Raw genomic sequence first — 19,856 nt, forward strand, 5'->3', positions numbered from 1 at the left:
AGAGAGAATTAGAAGTAATATTTTGAGTCCAACATGACTTCATTTCCTCCTCTTTCCTGTTTCAACAAAACTCCTTATTCAAGAACAACACTGTCTTCAGCAAAGATCCATGAGGACAACTACCTTATTTACTGTATACCATGATTAAGCAGTCATTCATCAGAACGCAAATGTTATTTTCATTTGATGCATATTTAATTCCAAGTGAAAAATCTAAATTGTCAAAGTTGAGTCTTAATGAGCATGCATAACATGCTAACAAATTAAATCGAGGCCCTGGCTGGGTCTGTTAGGGAGCATGGTCAGCCCTCAATCTGCTGCCAAATTAACACACAACTTCCATTCCACATCAGCAAGCTGGCATTTTGTCTTCTCTTCAATTAAGTGCTTATGCCCTCTTGTTGACAGTTCCTGTGAACCTCACAGGATTTTGACCAGTGACATCTGCACTTGCTGCACTTTGCAATGCCAGTATGTGGGAATACCTGCTACTAAAATTTAAGTTTTGATTTTTTAAAATCCTGAATATGGAGCTGGGGGAAGGAATACTCTTTTATATTTTTACTCCTACCAATACAGCTTCATGTCCTTGGGCTTCTCTCCAGTCTGGCCTCTGATCTTCCAATCCCTGGTGTCTCCTCTGAATATCCTTATCAGGCACCTATATTCTACTTCCCAGCCTCTGATCTCCTGATCCCTCCCCCAAGTTATTTTCTAGGATGCAACAATACTGTTTTGTGCTTGGCTGGTTCCAACGGAATGAGGTCTATGTTCCAATATTAACCTCAGGGTTACACTATTTATGAGTAGGAGACATATACGATATTGAGCACAATGGAATTTCTTCTAAACATTTAGATCTTGCTTGGTTCCTCAGATATCCTGAGGAGGTGACTAAGACCTGAATGTTGACATGTTTTGATTCAAATGCTACTTACCCGGATGACTATTGCCAGCATTCTCTACTTTATCTTTGAATTAGTAGGATTTTGTTTTTTTTTGTTCTGTGTAAATGTCAACTCAATTCCTGATACAGATATCATGACTAGACAGTGGCACAGAGTTTATAGTTCAAAAGATGGCACACTGACAGCTTTCATTGTCATTACCCGATGAAACTGATAACATCCTGAACATTTAAAAATGTGAAAACAAGTTGCTCTCAGTGCTTCCCTACTCTTCCACAGACTGTTTCATTGAAGTCCTTGCAGATATGAATACTGGAAACCACTATATTTGGTGCAAATGTCCACTTTTTAGCAATTAGTATCACTACAAATACATCTTGAGAAGTTACAGCTTTTTGAGTAAGATACATTATTGTTTAGTCATAATTATTGCTCGTCAATCTTGCTGGCCGTGGAAAACTAATTTTACATTTGTGAAACAGTAAAATCTCCAGCCCATGATAAAAATCACATAGATTTTTTAAAAAATGATTTTTTAAAGTTTGTATACAGTAGTTCAGTTTCTACCTTAATCCCAATCTTCATTTCACTCTTAAGTAATTTTTACTCCTGGTTTGCTGTGTGTGAGAGTTGTTTTCCATATTCTTGGTGGTTTAACCTGCTTGTTGATCTCATTGTAGTTGTATACTTGAGAATCCCTGAAGCTTAAGCTGAAATGAAATGAATGTTGGGGAAATCCATTCTACAGTGTTCATTAAATCTTTGTAAGTAATTGAGGTTAGTGGCGGTTAGTGTCTTGTCACCACCGATTGCAAAATCTGGGCTATTGGGAATCAGATAACTGCTATGCAGGAATGTTCCAGGAAGTTAGAAATTAATGTGTTTCTGATTTTTTGTGTTTATGTGTTACTGAAATGTCAATTTATGGAAAAACTGCACCAACAATCAAAATAGTTATAAATATACTTGGAAAGAATACAAGGTTCTGTACAAGTTGTTCTTCCCCATTAAGCAGTAGTGTGTTTGAATCAATGTAAAAATACACTTTGTTCTGCAAACAATATGTTCTTTTTCCTCAGAGCAAAATGACAACATAAATTTGACTTTCCATTTGTGTAAATTTACTGTGCCACCAAAGTTTCTGTCTTCCGAACACATCTAAGGGTATATGTTAGATTAGGACTGCTCAAGGAAAAGAATAGAACAGTTTGCATGAGGACAAATAGGTCACAAAATTATAAACTGTGTTCTACTATTCACATCATTTCATGCATGAACTAATACAGTAACTATTTACACTGTTGCACTGTGTTATGCATGGAATAAAAATATTAACCTCTTTCATTCACAAAAGATTCAACTTGATAAGTTCATTGTGTAAAATAAAGACTGCTGAAAATTTACTTAGCTCTGAAAAATGAGGGCAACATTTTCTTAGCTGGAAGCATTGTCATTGCTAGTTTACGTGAAGGTATTTATGGCACTGTAAGCTTCTGTAAATTCTAAAGCAGAACATTGTGGGAGTGAGGAAATTGCACTGTTGACAAAGGGCTCAATCAGTGGCGATCACTTCTGTTCTTCTTTCATGGCCAAGTGTTAGTTGAGATGATCAGATCAAATGTGTGTCAAAGCTGAAATGTCAGCTTCAAGGATTAAATTAGTCAGTACTGCTGACTGAAATTCAATATTTGGCAGAACTAAATCGTAGTTGGATTTGTAGAAAGTAACTTTTAAAAATTGGCTCTAACTGAAACATAATAGAATGCAGTTTATTTAACACAATGGAGGAAATGTCCAGCATGACATAAAAAGTTTACTTATACTTTGTACTGTGATGAAAAAGACAGAAATCAATGGTAGGACATTTAATCACCAATATGGCTCCGGTAAAACTCTACTTTATGAGAGGCTAATTCTGATCAATATAGATTATTTTGAGGTTGTGAGAAATTTTGGAGAGACCTTAAAGGTTGTTTCACCAAGAATGCAACCGACTTGCTTTTGCTTAAATGGAGGCAATAGTCAAGTGTATTCTCTTTGTCAACTACTTAAAAGGGACCCACTGGGGCCTCCATCCTTACAAAATGTAGAGGACGCATTCATTTTGCTGGCATGGTTAATATTAGATAACTGCTTGTATTGATCAGATTAATCAGTAAATCCCTTACTTCTCCATCGTTAAAAAAATCACATTCTATGTTCAGAGAAACTGGACAGTTATGCCAAGAAAGGAGAATACATAAATGAATTTCATTAACCAGAAAATGTCTGAACATATAATTTCACAGCTTGGTTTAAAACAGATTTTTTTTTAAAAAAGGAAGTGGACGACTGAAAGCTCCTTGCCGCAGGTTTTGTCAAGATTAAAAATGAAAAGAAAGAGAAAGCAACATAAAAATAGTCAACCAAAACACTATAAATAACAATTGCACACTCAGATTATCTCATGGCAATACGGTTTCCTACTCTTTTGTACTCTGCTATCTTTGTTTACTCATAGACCATCTGTCTCTTGGGCTTCATGCTAATGGCATAAAGAATAAAATATTGCCCTGGATTTCTGGTCACAAAGGTAGTCTTTTTTTTTAATAAAAGCTGTTCCTTGGTTCAAGGATACTCTGTCTTTGATTTTTTTCAGAGGGGCAATAAACCAGGCCAGGCTCTGATTAGTCTACTTTGGTACAGCGATGAAAAGGATTTTGAGAGGCCTTTTGTTTATATGCAAACAGATGAGACTTCAGGCCAAAGTGATCATGTTTTAGAAATGACCTGTAGAATGAAAGGGGAGTGGTCTGCTCTCTTGCTGAGCTGAGCAGTTTAGTTCAGTCCAGAACTGGTTGGGAGTTCAACATTGAGCTGAGTGGAAGCTCTCTCTTCTGCCCTTCTAACTTCAACCTGTAAGCATCTGACCCCTTTTTGTACTGTGTTTTAAAGGGGGTTTGCTTATTGGGACTGTTGTGTATATTCAGAACAACATATTTAAGTCTAGTTTGGATAGACTGAGTTCTGTACGGGTTCTTTATCCTGTTCTTCTTGTTTCATTGTGCAATTTTGTGAACAAATTTTTTGGTTGTTTTAAACCTGGTAGTCAACCTCACCAACTTTACCTGGGTATTTTTCCCTGCACACTTACCAAAACAAATTGCAAGGTCATGGTCTGGGCTGCCTGCTTAAAGATGTTTTGAGTGGTCTGGCCTAGTCCATAACATTTGTAACAGGAAATCTTAAAAAAAAACACACTGGCAAAGAACTTTTATAAGTAAGGAATGCCATTCCTTTAGGTTTGAATTATTATTGAAATTACTCTAAAAATATATTATGTGTTATATTTGTTATATGTAAAATTATATTGGGAATGTATTATCTTTCCCTTTAATTCTCTTAACCTGATATTTCTTTCTCTTTTGTCTCATGTTAATGGATTTACATTTAATTATTCAAATTCATATTTCTACACATCTCACTGAAACTTGTGCAAGCTGATTATTGAAGGGGCATATTGTCAGTGCTTGCCTTGCTGATGCACTACAGATACTTCGTAGAGAATGGCATGCTGAAAAGGATCTGAAAATATTGTAAGATAGAATTTGCAGTTGGCTGTGTCCCCTTCCTTGCTGCCAAAAATGTCACTCTTAAGCTTGCCTACTTTCCAGTGGGACACCCTACAGCCAGTCAATACAGAGAAATAAGACTCCTTTGAGACACTTCTCACTATTAACAGGTTATGTAAGTGGGCAAAAAATTAGCAAGTACAGTATTATATGGGAAAATGTGAAGTTGTTCATTTTGGAAGAGAGAACAAAAGATAAGAATGTTATTTAAAAAGGAAAAAAAATGCAAAAGCTGAAACAAAAAGGGACTTGAGGGTAATTGTGCACGAAACCCAAAAAGCTGGCACACCGTTGCAGCAGATATCAGGAAAGTTAATGGAATGTTGGCCTCTTATTTCAAGGAAGTTGGAATATAAGAATACAGAAGTCTTATTGTAATTCTACAAGGAGCTGGTGATATCACATCCAGAGTACTGTCAGCAGTTTTGGACCCCTTATTTAAGGAAAAATATAATTTACTTGGCAACAGTTCAGAGAAGGGTCATTGGGATGATCGTTAGTATGGAGGGGATGTTTTATAAGCAATGTTTAAACAGTTTGGGACTCTACTCACTAAAATATAGAAGAATCAGAGGTGATCTAATTGAAACATACAGGATTTTTAAAAGACGTTTGACAAGGTAAATGCAAAGAGAAGGTTTCCACTCATGGGACAGTCTAGGACTGGAGGATAAATTTTCAAAACAAAGGGGCACCAATTTAAGACTGAGATGAGGAGGAATTTCTACTCTCAAAGAGTTGTGAATCTTGCCACAGAGAGCTGTGGGAGCAGGGTGCTCAGGTATATTTAAGGTTAAAATATATCAATTCTTGATCACTCGAGGAATGAATGGTTATGGGGAATGGGCAGGAAAGTGGATGTGAGGAATGTCAGATCCAGCCATGATCCTTTTGAATGGCGGACCAGGCTTGAGGGTCGAATTACCTACTTCTATTTCTTCTGGACTTATGTTCAATCTGATTGGCAAGCTTTTGGCTTCAGCAGCGCCACCTAAAGCGGTGATCATTGCTGGGTTTGCATCCATCCCCGGAAGAAGAGCCAGAAGCCAGATGACAAGAGTTGGATAATGGAAATGTTGAGGATGGCATTTTTGGTGGGGCCAAGATAAAAGGTGCTAGTGAAGGTGGTTGAGAGTGTGGGGTTGGGGAGCTCAGGTCAGGATATGAGAGGGACAGATCTTGGGAGGGTGAATCTTGTGTGGGTGGATCTCTGTAGAAGATGGGAACTATTCAGGAAATCTACCCACCCCTTTATTGCCTGAGGCTTCCTGTTTACCTGCTGCATCTCCTATACATTCTAACTTCCTCTTGCTGTCTGGAAATGATGACATTTTCCATGGCCTCTGATGGCAAATCTGCCAGGAACAAATCACAAAAATCTGCCTCATAAATTGTCACTCAAAAGCCAGTGAGAAGGTTTTGGGTATCGATATGCTTAATGCTGACCACAAATCCAAACCAATGTGCTCAGTAGAGGGACACATAATGAAGTGTTATTTGTCCCTTAACTAGAACATTTAAAGGCTATAAAAAAATATGCTGTATATATCTTTTAAAGCATCATTCTCAAAACCTGATATTGTAATTAATTATAAAAGTACAATACAATTCTTTTCATAGCATACTGTAACTCAAAAGAGAAATCTTAATAGCATGCTTTTGACTAGAAATGGAGAAAATGCTACTTCTTTCCTTCATTTAAATGTAACTTTTTTTCACCAACCTATCATCTAGTACTATTAAAACATAACACCACACATTCACTGACTCTCATAGAGACTACTCTCGAGAGCACAAATATGTAATATGGATTTCCCTACTCTTCTTTCAATGAGCATTGTCACATTTTTATGATAATTGTGTTTGAGGATGTCATGCAATAGCAGTTTTCTTAAAAACATGCAAATTTGACAATTGTGGAATAGTTCGGAGGCTAGAAAAGTGCAGTTAATATGTGTACTGCTGTCGTGTATATACTTTCAACTTAAAATATTCAGACATAAAAAGTAAATCAGAATAACAAAACAAGGTAACTTGTTCACATCATAAATTGTCACAAAATAAAAATGTTCACAAGAAAAAACAGTGCAATGCAAACCACGTGCATATGGAAGTAAGCAAAGACATGGGTACTGTGAGACACTGACTTTTAATCAAATTACAACGAATTGTTGACTTGCATAAAAAAAGTTGCAATTTGCTTTTCTTATCCATGTCTTTTACTTTATTCCCATAATTCACCTTATCCCTTTTTTTTATAATTCATTACCTAACTATGGGGTCATGCAGAAATCTCACAATTTAAATTTAGAAAGCATCAAAACAGTTTAGTAAGCTGCAAAAAGAACAATAATGTTTTTATATTTGTAAACAATAATAACATATACCTCCTGTTCTTACCAGAGGGTTGAGTTATTCCAAGTATTGAGGAGTGAAGCAGATAAGGAAGAGATAAGCTTTTGTAAATACAACAAACAATTAAATATTGGTTCTGTTTTTACATTGATACATCTTAAGAATAGGACTTCAGACATGATGAATGATTTGTTATATAGTTTGAAAGACCAAGAGCATTCCTATTCAGACTAAGAGGAAATACCTTTTAGCATTTTTGCAAGTGATATTCAAGAATTTAAGAATGGAAATGTTTGTGCATGAATGCATTTGAGCAGATGTAAAAGCACACTGATTGATCCATTGAGATTGAAAACTCCACACAAATTTGACATTTGAAATGTATGTTTGTTACAACATGGTTGTATGAAATACATATAATATTTCCACACAAAAGTAAATTAACAGTTGTGTTTAAGTGGATTGCAGCACTATTTCTCTTAATGATGTTACCAAAGCCTTACAAATAATATGCAGTGGCAATTCAACTCAAGTGTTAATGCCACAGTCTAGGAGCTTTGTTGTTTACTTTGGCTTAAAGTGTTATTGTTTAAATAGAAAGAATGTAAATTTTGTCAACTGATTGACCATTCAGTGCAAATTTTTAAAAATAAGATGTGTTTGACAAAGTAATCTTGTCAAACCAAAAACTTGTCCAGAAACAAAACAATAGTAACTGTAGTATATGTGCTTTCCAGCTAATAGGAAGGGGGATGCAAAGGCACAGTTTTCATGCAATGGTGCTGTTCCAAAACTATACTGGATTCTCTCATCAACTTATGAAAAATATGAGGTGGTTACAAAATTTAAAAGCATTTGTATGTCCCACATATTATTAGCAATAGAACTGAAAAGCAACTTGATATATTTATAAAATTATCCTTAAACTATCAGGTATCCAATCACCAATATATAAAAACTTATTACACTTTAAATAGTGTTAAGTGCCATACTACTAGTTATTTGTTGGCAGATGTCTACACACTAGACTGTTTCTATTGGCAATGAGAACTTAATGTCACCAGCATTTTCATTCTGCTTAAATTTACAATTTTAAAATATATTCATGGGATTAGGGTGTTGCTAGCGAGGCCTGCATTTATTATTAACCATTCCTAATTTGCCCAGAGATTAGTGAAGAATCATCCACATTGGCTTGGGTCTGGAGACAAAGCAGGCCAGACCAGCTAAAGATGTCAGATTTCCTCTCCTAAAGGACAGGATTGAACCAGATAGATTTTCTTTTAATGCCAGTTGAAAACGGTTGCATGGTCACCATTAAGTATTTTTTTAATTCCAGGTTTTTTTTATTGAGTTCAAATTGCACCAACTGACTTGGTGGGATTCAAACCCCATGTACCTAGAATATTGGCCTGGGGTTCTGCCATGCTGGGTTCAATGAGTTCAATGACATTTAGACATGTCACCACTTCACTGAATCTTTAAATACCAATTGTACTGATAGTGTTGTACAGGTATGTCCGATTTGGTCAGGAAACCATCTTTTCTACCTTACAGTACTGGCAGATTTTTGATTGGATCACTCAAAGCTACTTTCCAAAGCAGTTCAATAAAATGTGCATATTGAACATAGCCTGAAGTTCATTAATATTTAGCCAATAAGGAACTGGTATCGACTATTTTTTTAAAAAAATCAGAATTCAAATGAGTATTCCTAATTATAATTTCTATGTATATATTTGCTTTGAACTCAAATCACAATTTTAAAAAATGCTTTTACTCAATTTATTCTCAGTTGCAGAATTTTAATTTATCAACTGTGCCAGGTTAAATAGTTAATAGCAGTAGCTAGTTTCCATTATGATGAAGCTACTCCTTTAACAAGGTTATGTTGTCCGTGGTAATTTTTTTAAGAGAGGTCGTGAAAGACACAGACTCTGAAAAGTCTAAGTTGAAGCGCTTCAGGGCCAGTTTGATTACAGCAAACAGATACTGCCTCAGGAATTTGGCTTTCAAGTATTTTGAAAACAAACACGTACAATGAAAGGAGAGTGGCCAGTTCTCCCAGCTCAGCTTTTCTCTGGTTTGGTTTGGGTTTAAGTAATGTTGGAAAAGCTGCTGGATGCAAAGAAACAGGTTCAGCCTGATCCTCCTCTCTCTCTGACTTCTCTCGTGTAAGTCCATGTGTTTGATTTTACCTCTTGTGTCAAGGGGTGTTTACTGGGATTGTTATAAGAATTGGGAGCAGCATCATTAAGTTGAAATAATCTGTTGGGTTTTTGGATACGTTAAGTTATTTGGTATTTTTTTCTCTTTTGTTTGTGTTTCATTTGATAATCTTGTAAATAAATTCTGCTTTGTTTAAAACTAAGGGGTTTGATCAGCTACATCACTCCTGGGATATTCGTGTTACATCTGGTTAAAACAACTAACAAAGTTAGGGTCTGAGCTACTTTCTTGAAATGTTTTGAGGAAGTCTGGCCTGGTCCATAACACCATATCTCTTCTAATATTTTTGAAAGTATAATGATACCACTTAACTGCCTCCAATGTCTCTGTTCTACAACTTACAGGTTTTGTCAACCATACTTGTGCCTACTCAAGAAGAATTTCAGACATGAAGAGATCAGTAGCACGTACCATGTTCATATCTATGCCGTTTGTATATGTCCAGGCATGTTGGAAGTATTCCTCCAGTCTCTGACGGAGAGGATTTGGAATTTGATGAAAACGTATGAATTCCTTGACTCGAAGCATTTGCATGTGATATCTTGCTGTTCCAGAATATAGTCTCTGGATAATTGCTGATACGTTACCAAAGATACTGGCATACATTAGTGCTGATCAAGAAAAAAAATGGAATCAATCAGATAAGTGAGTAAAGCTTTATTTTAATAAATCGAACCTCTTAAATAAATCAATTTCAAAATTACTCTGGAATGTCTTGAACCATAACTATTCTTAAGTATATTACATATACTGGATAATTTTCTGGATGATAGAATATAAAATGTTATAAATAGAATTAAATAATGCTATGATGGTTTTCTCAGAGTTTGTAAAAACAAAGGCCACAACCTTTTGGCATTTTCTTTTCGACTCACACTGTGGAAATATCTGTAAATACAATCACTATAATCGTCATAGGGCCACTCTCTCGTTACAGAGGATGACTGATGGTGGTTTAGCCTGAGAGTCACCATGCCTCAGGTGAGGGGAGAAGTTTAGAAAGAGAGTCATTCATGGTGCAGGAATTGAACCCATAATTTTGGTGTTACTCCATATTGTAAACTGGCTGTCCAATCAACTGAGTTAACTTACTCCCCATTATTATTAGGTGCACAGAACAATCAAAGAGAAGCAATGGCACTAATAAGGAAGCAGAGTCTATGAATATTTCTGAGACAGATGTATAGTTTCTTGGTAAGCAAGGATGTTGAAGGTAGACAGGAATACAGAGTTGAAGTTACAATCAGAATAGCCATGATCTTAATATGTACACAATCAAAGCCAGAAATTGCTGGAAAAGCTCAGCAGGTCTGGCAGCATCTGTGGACAGAAATCAGAATTAATGTTTCAGGTCGAGTGACCCTTCTTCAGAACTGGATCACGATCTTATTAAATGACATTTCAGGCTTGAGGAGATAAGGCTACCCTGACTCCTAACTCATATGTTCATATATAGGCTGCATGCATAGTTTAAATGATTTATTTTTTGTAGTATCATTTAGGGAGGGTTATGGACTGTCTGTATAAGAGGAATGCTTGGATTCTTGACAAGAAATGGAGAGTTGTTGCCAGCCCCTCAAGACTTGCGGTCAACTTGGACGATTCCAATATGCTTTAAAGTGGCTTTAACCAGCTGTCTAGGAAATCACCTGCCTTGGGATTTGAGATGCAGTACTTTTATATACAAGTGCCCATGCTATGTTATCGTCTGCCAGGAAACCACAATACATGCACCACAGCAGAGTAAACACGATCTGCAATAAGATGTTGGGTAACATTTATTCTACTTTAAGCATAAATGCAGTACAAGTATATCAAATGTATATTGAAAGATCCTTTCTCGCTTTTATCTTCTGATTTATAATTATTTCTGGGATGTGAGTTGTACTCCTTGTTGTAAACATAGTTACAAAATAGCAGTTCAGTTCATCTGCTGCTTGACTCTTATTCATGATTAATTCACCAGAATCACTATCTAGAGGACCAACACGCTTTTTTATAATTTGTCTGTTAAAAGACCTGTAGATGTTTTTATGTACCTACAGAGTTGCCCTTCATCCTGGAACTTCTCCTTCCTTTTAAGTCCTTGCTATTTTTAAATACCTTCCAATGTTCAGACCATACGAAAGAGGAACAGAAGGAGGCTGTTCTGCCCCTCGAGCCTGCTCCGCCATTTGATAACATTGTAGTTGATCAGACATTCCTCACGTCCATGTTCCTTCACCTTTTCCTGTAGCCCTTGATTCCCGACTGATCAGGAATCTGCCACAGCATTAAATATACAGAAGGACTGTGCCACCACAGCTCTCTGTGGCAAGGAGTTCCAAAGACACTCAACCCTCTGAGAGAAGAAATTCCTCTTCATCTGTGCAGTCGCAGGTAGATAGGATAGTGAAGAAAGCGTTCGGTATGCTTGCCTTTATTGGTCAGTGCATTGAGTACGGGAGTTGGGAAGTCATGTTGCGACTGCAGGACATTGGTTAGGCCACTTTTGGTATAGTGTGTGCAATTCTGCTCTCCCTGCTTTAGGAACACTATTGTGAAGGCTTCAGAAAAGATTTACAAGCATGTTGCCAGGGTTGGAGGGTTTGCGCGATAGGGAGAAGCTGAATAGGCTGGGCTATTTTCCCTGGCATATCGGAGGCTGAGGGGTGACCTTGTAGAAACTTATAAAATCATGGGGGCATGGATTGCCAATGTCTTTTTCCCTGAAGTGAGGGAGTCCAAGATTAGGGGCATAGTTTAAGGTGAAAGGAGAAAGGTTTAAAAGGGACCTAAGGGCAACTTCTCCATGCAGAGAGTAGTGGCGTGTATAGAATAAGCAGCCAGAGGAAGTGGTGGAGGCTGGTACAATGACAACATTTAAAAGGCATATGGATGGGTATATGAATAAGAAGGGGTGAGAGGGATATCAGCCAAATGCTGGCAAGTGGGACTAGATTGACTTAGGATATTTGGTCGGCATGGACTAGTTGGACTAAAGGGTCTGTTTCCATGCTGTACAAATCTGTGACTCTATGACTCTAAGCATCTTGTTTTGTTTAGCATAATATAATCAGGAAATATGAAATGAGCTTAAAACTGAGCAGTTAATATTTGAAGGTGATTAATGAGTCAAATCAATGTATTAATTTTGAACATTTTCCTGTAAATCCCAAAGTCTAGAACAATGATAGATATAATAGCAACACCAATCTTAGAACATCTCGAACTATGGAATCCCATTTAGCAGACAATTTTCCATTAACATAGTTAAATCAATCATAATCGTTAGCCAAGCTTGACAATTTTAATTTATTTCTATTTCCTGTGCCCTGCATGTTAGGTAGAATCATCCAATTGATTAGTTTGACCTAAAGACATTTTACTTTCAAAGTTTAACCTTCTGAGGAGCACCACTCTCTAGTACAAGATCATTTATATTATATGCTTATCATCACAGGAAGCATTTTCATGAGCATAACTTATGCCCTTAGTATATCTAGGGAGTTGTACTGAGAAAGATGTATTGAATATCAACTTAGTAACATCACCCAGACATAATTAGGGTTCTAGCCACCACTTCAGATCAGCAGACCACAGGAAATGCAGTCACCCATATAGGATTATTATGTATCACAAACATTTTTGCACATATGTGGTTATGCAGCCAATGCGAGCTGGCTATGTGCACATTGCATCATTTACAGACCAAAAGGTTCACACCAGCATTAGTAAAGATGACAGCTTCAATGACCCATAGGAATTTGAAGCATCATAGTGATCTCAAGAGTCATACTGGAGCTGACATATCATAACACCGCTGCTAAGCCTTTACCCTGGTTGCACCACAGTGGAGTAAATAAGATTTGTAGTAAGATACATTTATATTACAACAAGCATAAACTTAGAACAAATATTGTGATATACAATTCTAAAAACATAAGAAATAATTAAGAAATAAATGATAAACTGGACTGAGATATAGAAATTCTCCTTTTCTGGTAAACTAGCTCAATCTTTTAAAATGTACTCTTCTCATGTTATCTTATACAGGGCTACCAGAAATGTCAGTGTCATTAGGAAAATAAAATATTGAATAATAACTGAATACCGTATATCTCCAGTAACTGATCACAATAAGAGGGTTGGGTTCAGATTATTTCCAGGTGTTTACTTGTCATTACATGGGCCATTTCAAATACTAGAACATCATTGAGCTGTAATAACAGTTGAAGGGATTTATTATCTTTGAGGCCATCTCCTACTACCTTCCCATTATTAAAAATATTGGCAGGGTTTTAATTCTGAATTCAGAGCTTATTTATTCAGTACATGTACAGATACCAATCCCAGATAAAAAAAAACTTGCAGTTCAAAACATATCTTATGAAAGAACTCAGCAAAGTTACAGAACTAAATCACCCGTAGATATTCACATTTAAGAAACTGACATTTTTTCAGACTGTTCAGTATTAAAATTAGTACAGAGAGTAAAGATCACTTACAGCCAATCAACATGACGCAGATGGAAAAGATTTTCTCCGAATTAGTGTTAGGGGACACATTCCCAAAACCAACACTTGTCAAACTGCTGAAAGTGAAGTAGAGTGCTGTCACATATTTGTCCTTGATGGATGGTCCAGAGCTAGCATCGCTGATATTATATCGTTTTTCTATTTGCTGTCCTAAAGAATCCAACCAACCAATTTTGTGTACCAGGTACGGCCGCTCCACATTCCCAATGGCGTACCAAATGCAAGCCAGCCAGTGTGCAATCAAGGCAAATATGCACATAAGCAGCATCAGGACTGCAGCCCCATATTCAGAGTATCGATCTAATTTACGGGCAACCCTCACCAGACGCAGCAGGCGAGCTGTCTTCAGAAGACCAATCAGTGTTGTTGTCTGTCAAAACAGAAGATTTATCAGTGAAGGAGAAAAGAGATCACAGCTTTTTCTAAATTAGATGTTTATGTTCATTAATTTTCTAAAAGACAACCTGCCTGACCCCCAGCAAATGGTTACAAAGCACAACACTTTTAATACAGTAAACCCCGTTTTCACAACGAAAATCTTAGTTATATTTATTGCTGAAAAGGTGAAAGATAATTCTGAGCAACTATGTAGGAAAACCAGTATAAGGAGGTAAAAAAAATTCATTTCATTTTCATTATACATCTTGACAATCATAAATAAATATTATGTACTTCCCATCAGCCATATCTTTTGCAAGTATGCGAACACTGTCAACGTGCATCACTTATATCCTGACATCCTTAATCACCAATTGCTTGTCTATTGACAAACAAAAATGTTCCATCATATTTATAAACTGTAGTTTTCTGATGTAGATTTCATTCAACTTCCCAAATCTAACAGTCATAGAATCATATTGCATGGAAACAGATTCTTCAGCCTGCTTCATCTATGCCGACCAGGTTTCCTAAATTGAACTAGTTTAATTTGCCTGCATATAACCATTTTCCTCTAAACCTTTCCTATTCGTGTAGCTGCCCAAATGTCTTAATTGGGTTAAATCTAGTGAGAAACATGGGATCTATATTTGAAACCATCTGTGTTGAGGTTTTTGCTTCACATTTGCTCTATACTCAAGATTATGTTTTCAATTGCTAGACTATTGCCTGCTTAACTAGGCAAAAGTGGGTACTGCAGATGCTGGAGTTTAGAGTCAAGATTAGAGTGGTGCTACAAAAGCCCGAAACTTCAATTTTCCTGCTCCTCGGATGCTGCCTGACCTGCTGTGTTTTTCCAGCACCACTCTAATATTGCCTGCTTAAGTTGTTCTCTCCCAAATGCTGTACAAGCATCTATGAACTTACTTCACTGGAAGGAAGGATTTTTAATGTTCTCTTCACTGTTTCAGTACCTTCATCATACTCTAGATTGGCTGAAGTTTGTGTAAGTGTCTTCTCCCACCACCATCGTTCTTGTTGAATTCCACTGGGTTCCTATTTCAGTTAATGAACTTGCAAACGTGCAACTGATCTTGAGTCCCTCGGCATTTTTGACTGTACCTTTCACTTATCTGATCATGTTTCCTTGTTGCTCCTTTGGAGGTCCATTATTCAAACATAAGTCTCTGTCATTCAGGTATCTTTCTCAAACTAATTTACCTTGATATCATCATTGCCTTTAAAACCCATTAAAGTTATTCTGCACTGTGTAATTGTTTCACTGCTTAAATTTCTTCATCCTTCTCAGTTTGTGTTTCACTTTCATGTATCTTGTTACTTGCTTTCATACCCCTTTGGTTTTGGATAATCTTCAGAAACATGCAGAGGGTTTGCAGGAACTAATTTCTACCTATTGACTGCTATACATGCATCCTGATCATTTCATTGGTTCTGCATCTGGGCAATGCTAATGCATTGGTTCTTTGCATCAGGAGAGGACATTATAATGATTGCATGGGTTGGAGCACGTGGGGGTTGTAGAAATCAACTAGCAACTAAGCAGTTAATAATTCTTTTAAACAGAACTAATGGCACCATTGCACAGTGGTGAGTTTAAAAGAGGGTATTAGTTGGATTGTTGAGCTTCAAAATGGTACCAATGGCATCAAAGCAGTGTTGTACACTGATTGAAATCACAATCTGATCATTCTGTTTACATCTGGTGCATATTTTCATATTATGCAGGATTGTCATTTGCCCCAATCATTATCTGGCAAGATTAGTTTCACGTGTCTTCATGCTTATTGTGCGCATTATTTTGGAGCTGTCAGTTATTCAGTGTACCCATAGATGTGCACTGAAAAGCTGCTTTTCTCACCTTTTGCTTGAGAAGAGCACATCTAATCCGTGTTAAAAAATTTTTCCATGATGGATAGAATTCTTCAGGGGCAAGGAGTAACATTCTTGCTCCTTTGCCTTAAAAATAAAATAGGAAATATTCGGTACTGTTTGAATGTGTTATATTTTGAGTTTAGTATGTGTGGAGTTAAAATTCTTGCAGTAATAATTAAACAAAAATATCTCTTTGCTGGTTTTACAGAATTCAGAAGGGCTTATAAGTTTCAAATAACAAACATGCCAGGTAATGATTACCTCCAACATGAGATGATATAACCATCTTCCCTCGATGGTGGGGTGGGGTGGGATGGGGGGCATGTGTCTTACCATTAACTAGAAATATAATTGATTTGGCCTTACAAATACTGTGGCTACAAGAGTCCATCTACAAGGCCCAAGTAATGAATATGATGGAATGCTCAAGAAGCTCAACAGAAACCAGGAAAATGCAAACTGTTTGTTTGGCACCCCATTCACCATCTTAATCAGTCACTCTTTCAATCATTGATGCACAGTGGCATAGTATGCACCATCTGCCAGACACACTGCTAACATTCCCACGGGCTTTTTCAACTGAATCTTCCAAACCAATAACACCTCCCTTCTAGAAGGACAAAAGCTCATATGCATGAAAACACCAACAGTAGAAGTACCCTTGAAAGATACATATTATCCTGACTCGGCATTCCTTCACTGTCACGAGGTTAATATCCTGGAACTCCCTTCCTAAATAGTGTTGTTCATGCCCATGTATGACAAAGACTACAATGGTTCAAATTGCTGTATCACTAGCACCTTCTCAAGGACAATTAAGGATGGGCAACAAATACTGGCCTTGCCAATAAAGCTAACATCTCATGAAAGAATAAAAATAAAGTTTTATGTCTATGAAAGCATTTTCACAATTTCATCGCAATTTTTCTTGGCAAAAAGAGTTATGTTCAATTCATCCACATTTAATCAAGTACAATATTGTACATATCACAACTGATTCTCTGAACTTTTTAAGTACATAATTCTTTCTTGAGATAAATCCTTTCAGTAAGTGTTGCATAATCAACATGAGAAAGAATTCAAGAGGGACTGATAACTGAAAAGTCAAACACCTGCCTCTAGCTATTCAATGATCTATGGAGAGTTCAATGACTGTGGGCTGTCGATATTGTTTGCATTACATTCCCTGTCAATGTTTTTGATGGTGGGTTGTCATCCAAAAACATGGCGCCTCTGACTAGTTAGTGTAACTAATCAATTCTGTTTCATTACAGGCAAACTAAATGACGTGCACTCATCTTGGTGAGCCAGGGGATCTACAAACAATATTTAGAAGCTTATAATATGATATTGTGAGTTACATTATCACATTAATATAAAATAATGCTTTCTTTTACTAGAAATTTAAGATTTAAGGTTTACATTCTCAGTGACTAAGGGTTGAATATTACCAGAATTCTCAGTCCTGATTTTGGCAAGTTTCTCGAAAGAGTTTACTCTGTGCGACCAAACAAGATATCTCATGTCATCTTCCCACATTCACCTATTGGCTATGCACCACACTTCAGTGGGATTTCACTCATCATATCATCCCTACTTACTGCAGGCAGAAATATGTGCAGTATTGTAAAATGCAGTTGTCCACCTGGTCAAGTGCTGGCAGTCTGAGCAATGCTGCAAGATTCCTGTCATTGGCACAGGTATATCAGACACAGGGAAATTTCCTATAGGAATCTGGAGGTCCAGCTGGATGAGGTGGTGCAGAAGAGAACAGTCTTTTATACCCAATTGGCAGAGGAGGCCATGACACCTGACCCTTCCAGCCTGGTGTGAGGTTGCTACCTGAGTCTGCTTCATATCTATGGTCCTGAGGAATTCTCAGCAATACTGTAAGAAGGTCAATAATGTTTCTGCTCTGTGAGGATATGTTCTTATTCTTTCTGTTACCATGCACTCACTCTATTTCTGTTATTGTCCCCCACCTCTCACCAAGGCTCATTGTTCACCATTCTCATTATCACATGCAACACCGTTTATCTTTGACTCTCATGCATCCAAACATCCCAACCTTACAAAACCTATATTGCAACTGCAGTTCCTACTCATTTACTCCGGACACCTCATCACCTTTCCCCCACCTGGACCAGCTCTAAAGTTTAGCTAGCCATCTTCATCCCACTCAATCCGTCCATTGTTTCACTCCCACAGGAGAAATCAGCCCAAAAGAGGGCAGAGAAAGCCAAGACAGATGGTAGGATGCACAACATTCAGATCTTTTCTCCCTTCAAAGAAAGGATCCTGGACTTAGCCAATGAGGACTGTGACCGTCCATGTAGTAATGCTGAAATCTCCATGTTCTGGCAACTAAGAAAGAAGCATTGTCCATTGCTACTTCCTGTGCTCTCAGCTACTGACATCTTGCTGACTTGTGTTAGCTAGATTAAATTCAGGTGCACATGATAGTGAGCACATTCCTGTTACATCTCTGCAACTGGTAAAGGAAGAAATGCCCTAGGTCACTGGCACTCAGAAGACAGAAGGAAGCAAAGCAAACTGCACATCTCCAGACAAGTGAGGGTGCCATGGTGTCAGCAATTTTGAATGTAATTGGAATTATAAGCAAATGGATGAGTAGCAGGCAGCTTTGTCACAGGGACTAGGAAAATTGACTCAAAGTTTGAGGGAAATTGACGTTTCGGGCAAAAGCCCTTCATCAGGTTCCTGATGAAGGGCTTTTGCCCGAAACGTCGATTTCGCTGCTCGTTGGATGCTGCCTGAACTGCTGTGCTCTTCCAGCATCACTAATTCAGTATTTGCTTTCCAGCATCTGCAGTCATTGTTTTTACCTCAAAGTTTGAGGGACTCTGTTAGTGGCATGTGAACATCTAGTTGCCTTCACAGACAGGTTTGCAGCTGCTATTCAGACCCAGGTCCAACATATCCAATGCTTGCTAGATATTTACATGGATTAGCATTCCATCAATTTAGCCATTCCAACAGCAAATCATATGGAGAAGAGGGACCCAGATGGAGGAGGAAATACATACAGGCCCCTCAGAATTCTCCTCACAGGACAATCCAGAGATTGCTGGGACTTCCACCTCCACTATGCTGCCGCCCTCAGGCTAGCGGGAATTCAAGCTGAGCACTGTGCATCTGCCTTTGGCCAGGACACGCTCAGCATGTTTACGTCCTCAAGACCTAAATGCCCAATGGTCACCTGAACAAAACTTTAAGGCCAGTAGGGTCAATGGTAGGGCAGATTCTCTCTATTCTAGCTGTGGATTCTGAGACCACATGGACTAAAAATGGAAAGGAAAGAACGACGACCTTCTGAGGGCACATAGGTGGTATGGGTAATAATTGCATTGTGAAAATGTTTCCACGTTCATATGTTCACTGTTGGTCAGCTATGTGAGCACATGATTTTATAGCTGCATCTACAGGATTGAATGTGCAGAATAGCAAAACACCAATATGGTCTTAGGTGTGCTGGCCATCGGATGTTAGAAAATGCCTGCTACTTTGGCAATCATGGCCAATCTTTCCAGAGCGCAATATATTACTTGTGCATCACAGACATTAGTGGGCTTGACTCCTGATGCTGCACAATGTGGTCAAGAATATTTATGACCAATATCTGGGCTTCACACACAGGTCAACGCCTAAGATTCACTTGTAACATTTAATGCTAAGATGAGTCTTTCCTCCGCTGTCTGATTACTGTGATTGTCCTTTGAAGAAACTCATATTGCACGAAGGTGGAGCCCCCTCCCTCTCAGAAAGAGCTATGGTGGCAGCCATTTTCATCCATTTTGAGCAGTGGATATTTTCATGAAAGAAACACAGTGAGTTCCATTATTAGCATCTCACTCTGGGTTAACCCCCACCAAAGTATTCTCTGTAGCCTTCCCCCTCATCCTCATTAGTTTTGATGTTCCCATCCAAATAATTTATTTCAGTGT

The 19,856-nt window shown here is 37.7% G+C and overlaps 1 protein-coding gene across 1 annotated transcript in view; it reads right to left on the minus strand.

Moving 5' to 3' along the window:
* LOC140482276 (voltage-gated inwardly rectifying potassium channel KCNH7) overlaps nt 1-19,856 on the minus strand; it is a 464,373-nt gene that overhangs the window by 66,083 nt on the left and 378,434 nt on the right. Inside the window, exons 9-10 of the mRNA XM_072579472.1 lie at nt 13,591-13,990; nt 9,515-9,714 (exon numbers count right to left, since the gene is read on the minus strand). Coding sequence (XP_072435573.1) covers nt 9,515-9,714; nt 13,591-13,990 — 600 coding nt within the window. The remainder of the gene's footprint in view (nt 1-9,514; nt 9,715-13,590; nt 13,991-19,856) is intronic.

Source organism: Chiloscyllium punctatum, chromosome 10 (assembly GCF_047496795.1).
Source record: "Chiloscyllium punctatum isolate Juve2018m chromosome 10, sChiPun1.3, whole genome shotgun sequence".
Taxonomy (NCBI): domain Eukaryota; kingdom Metazoa; phylum Chordata; class Chondrichthyes; order Orectolobiformes; family Hemiscylliidae; genus Chiloscyllium; species Chiloscyllium punctatum.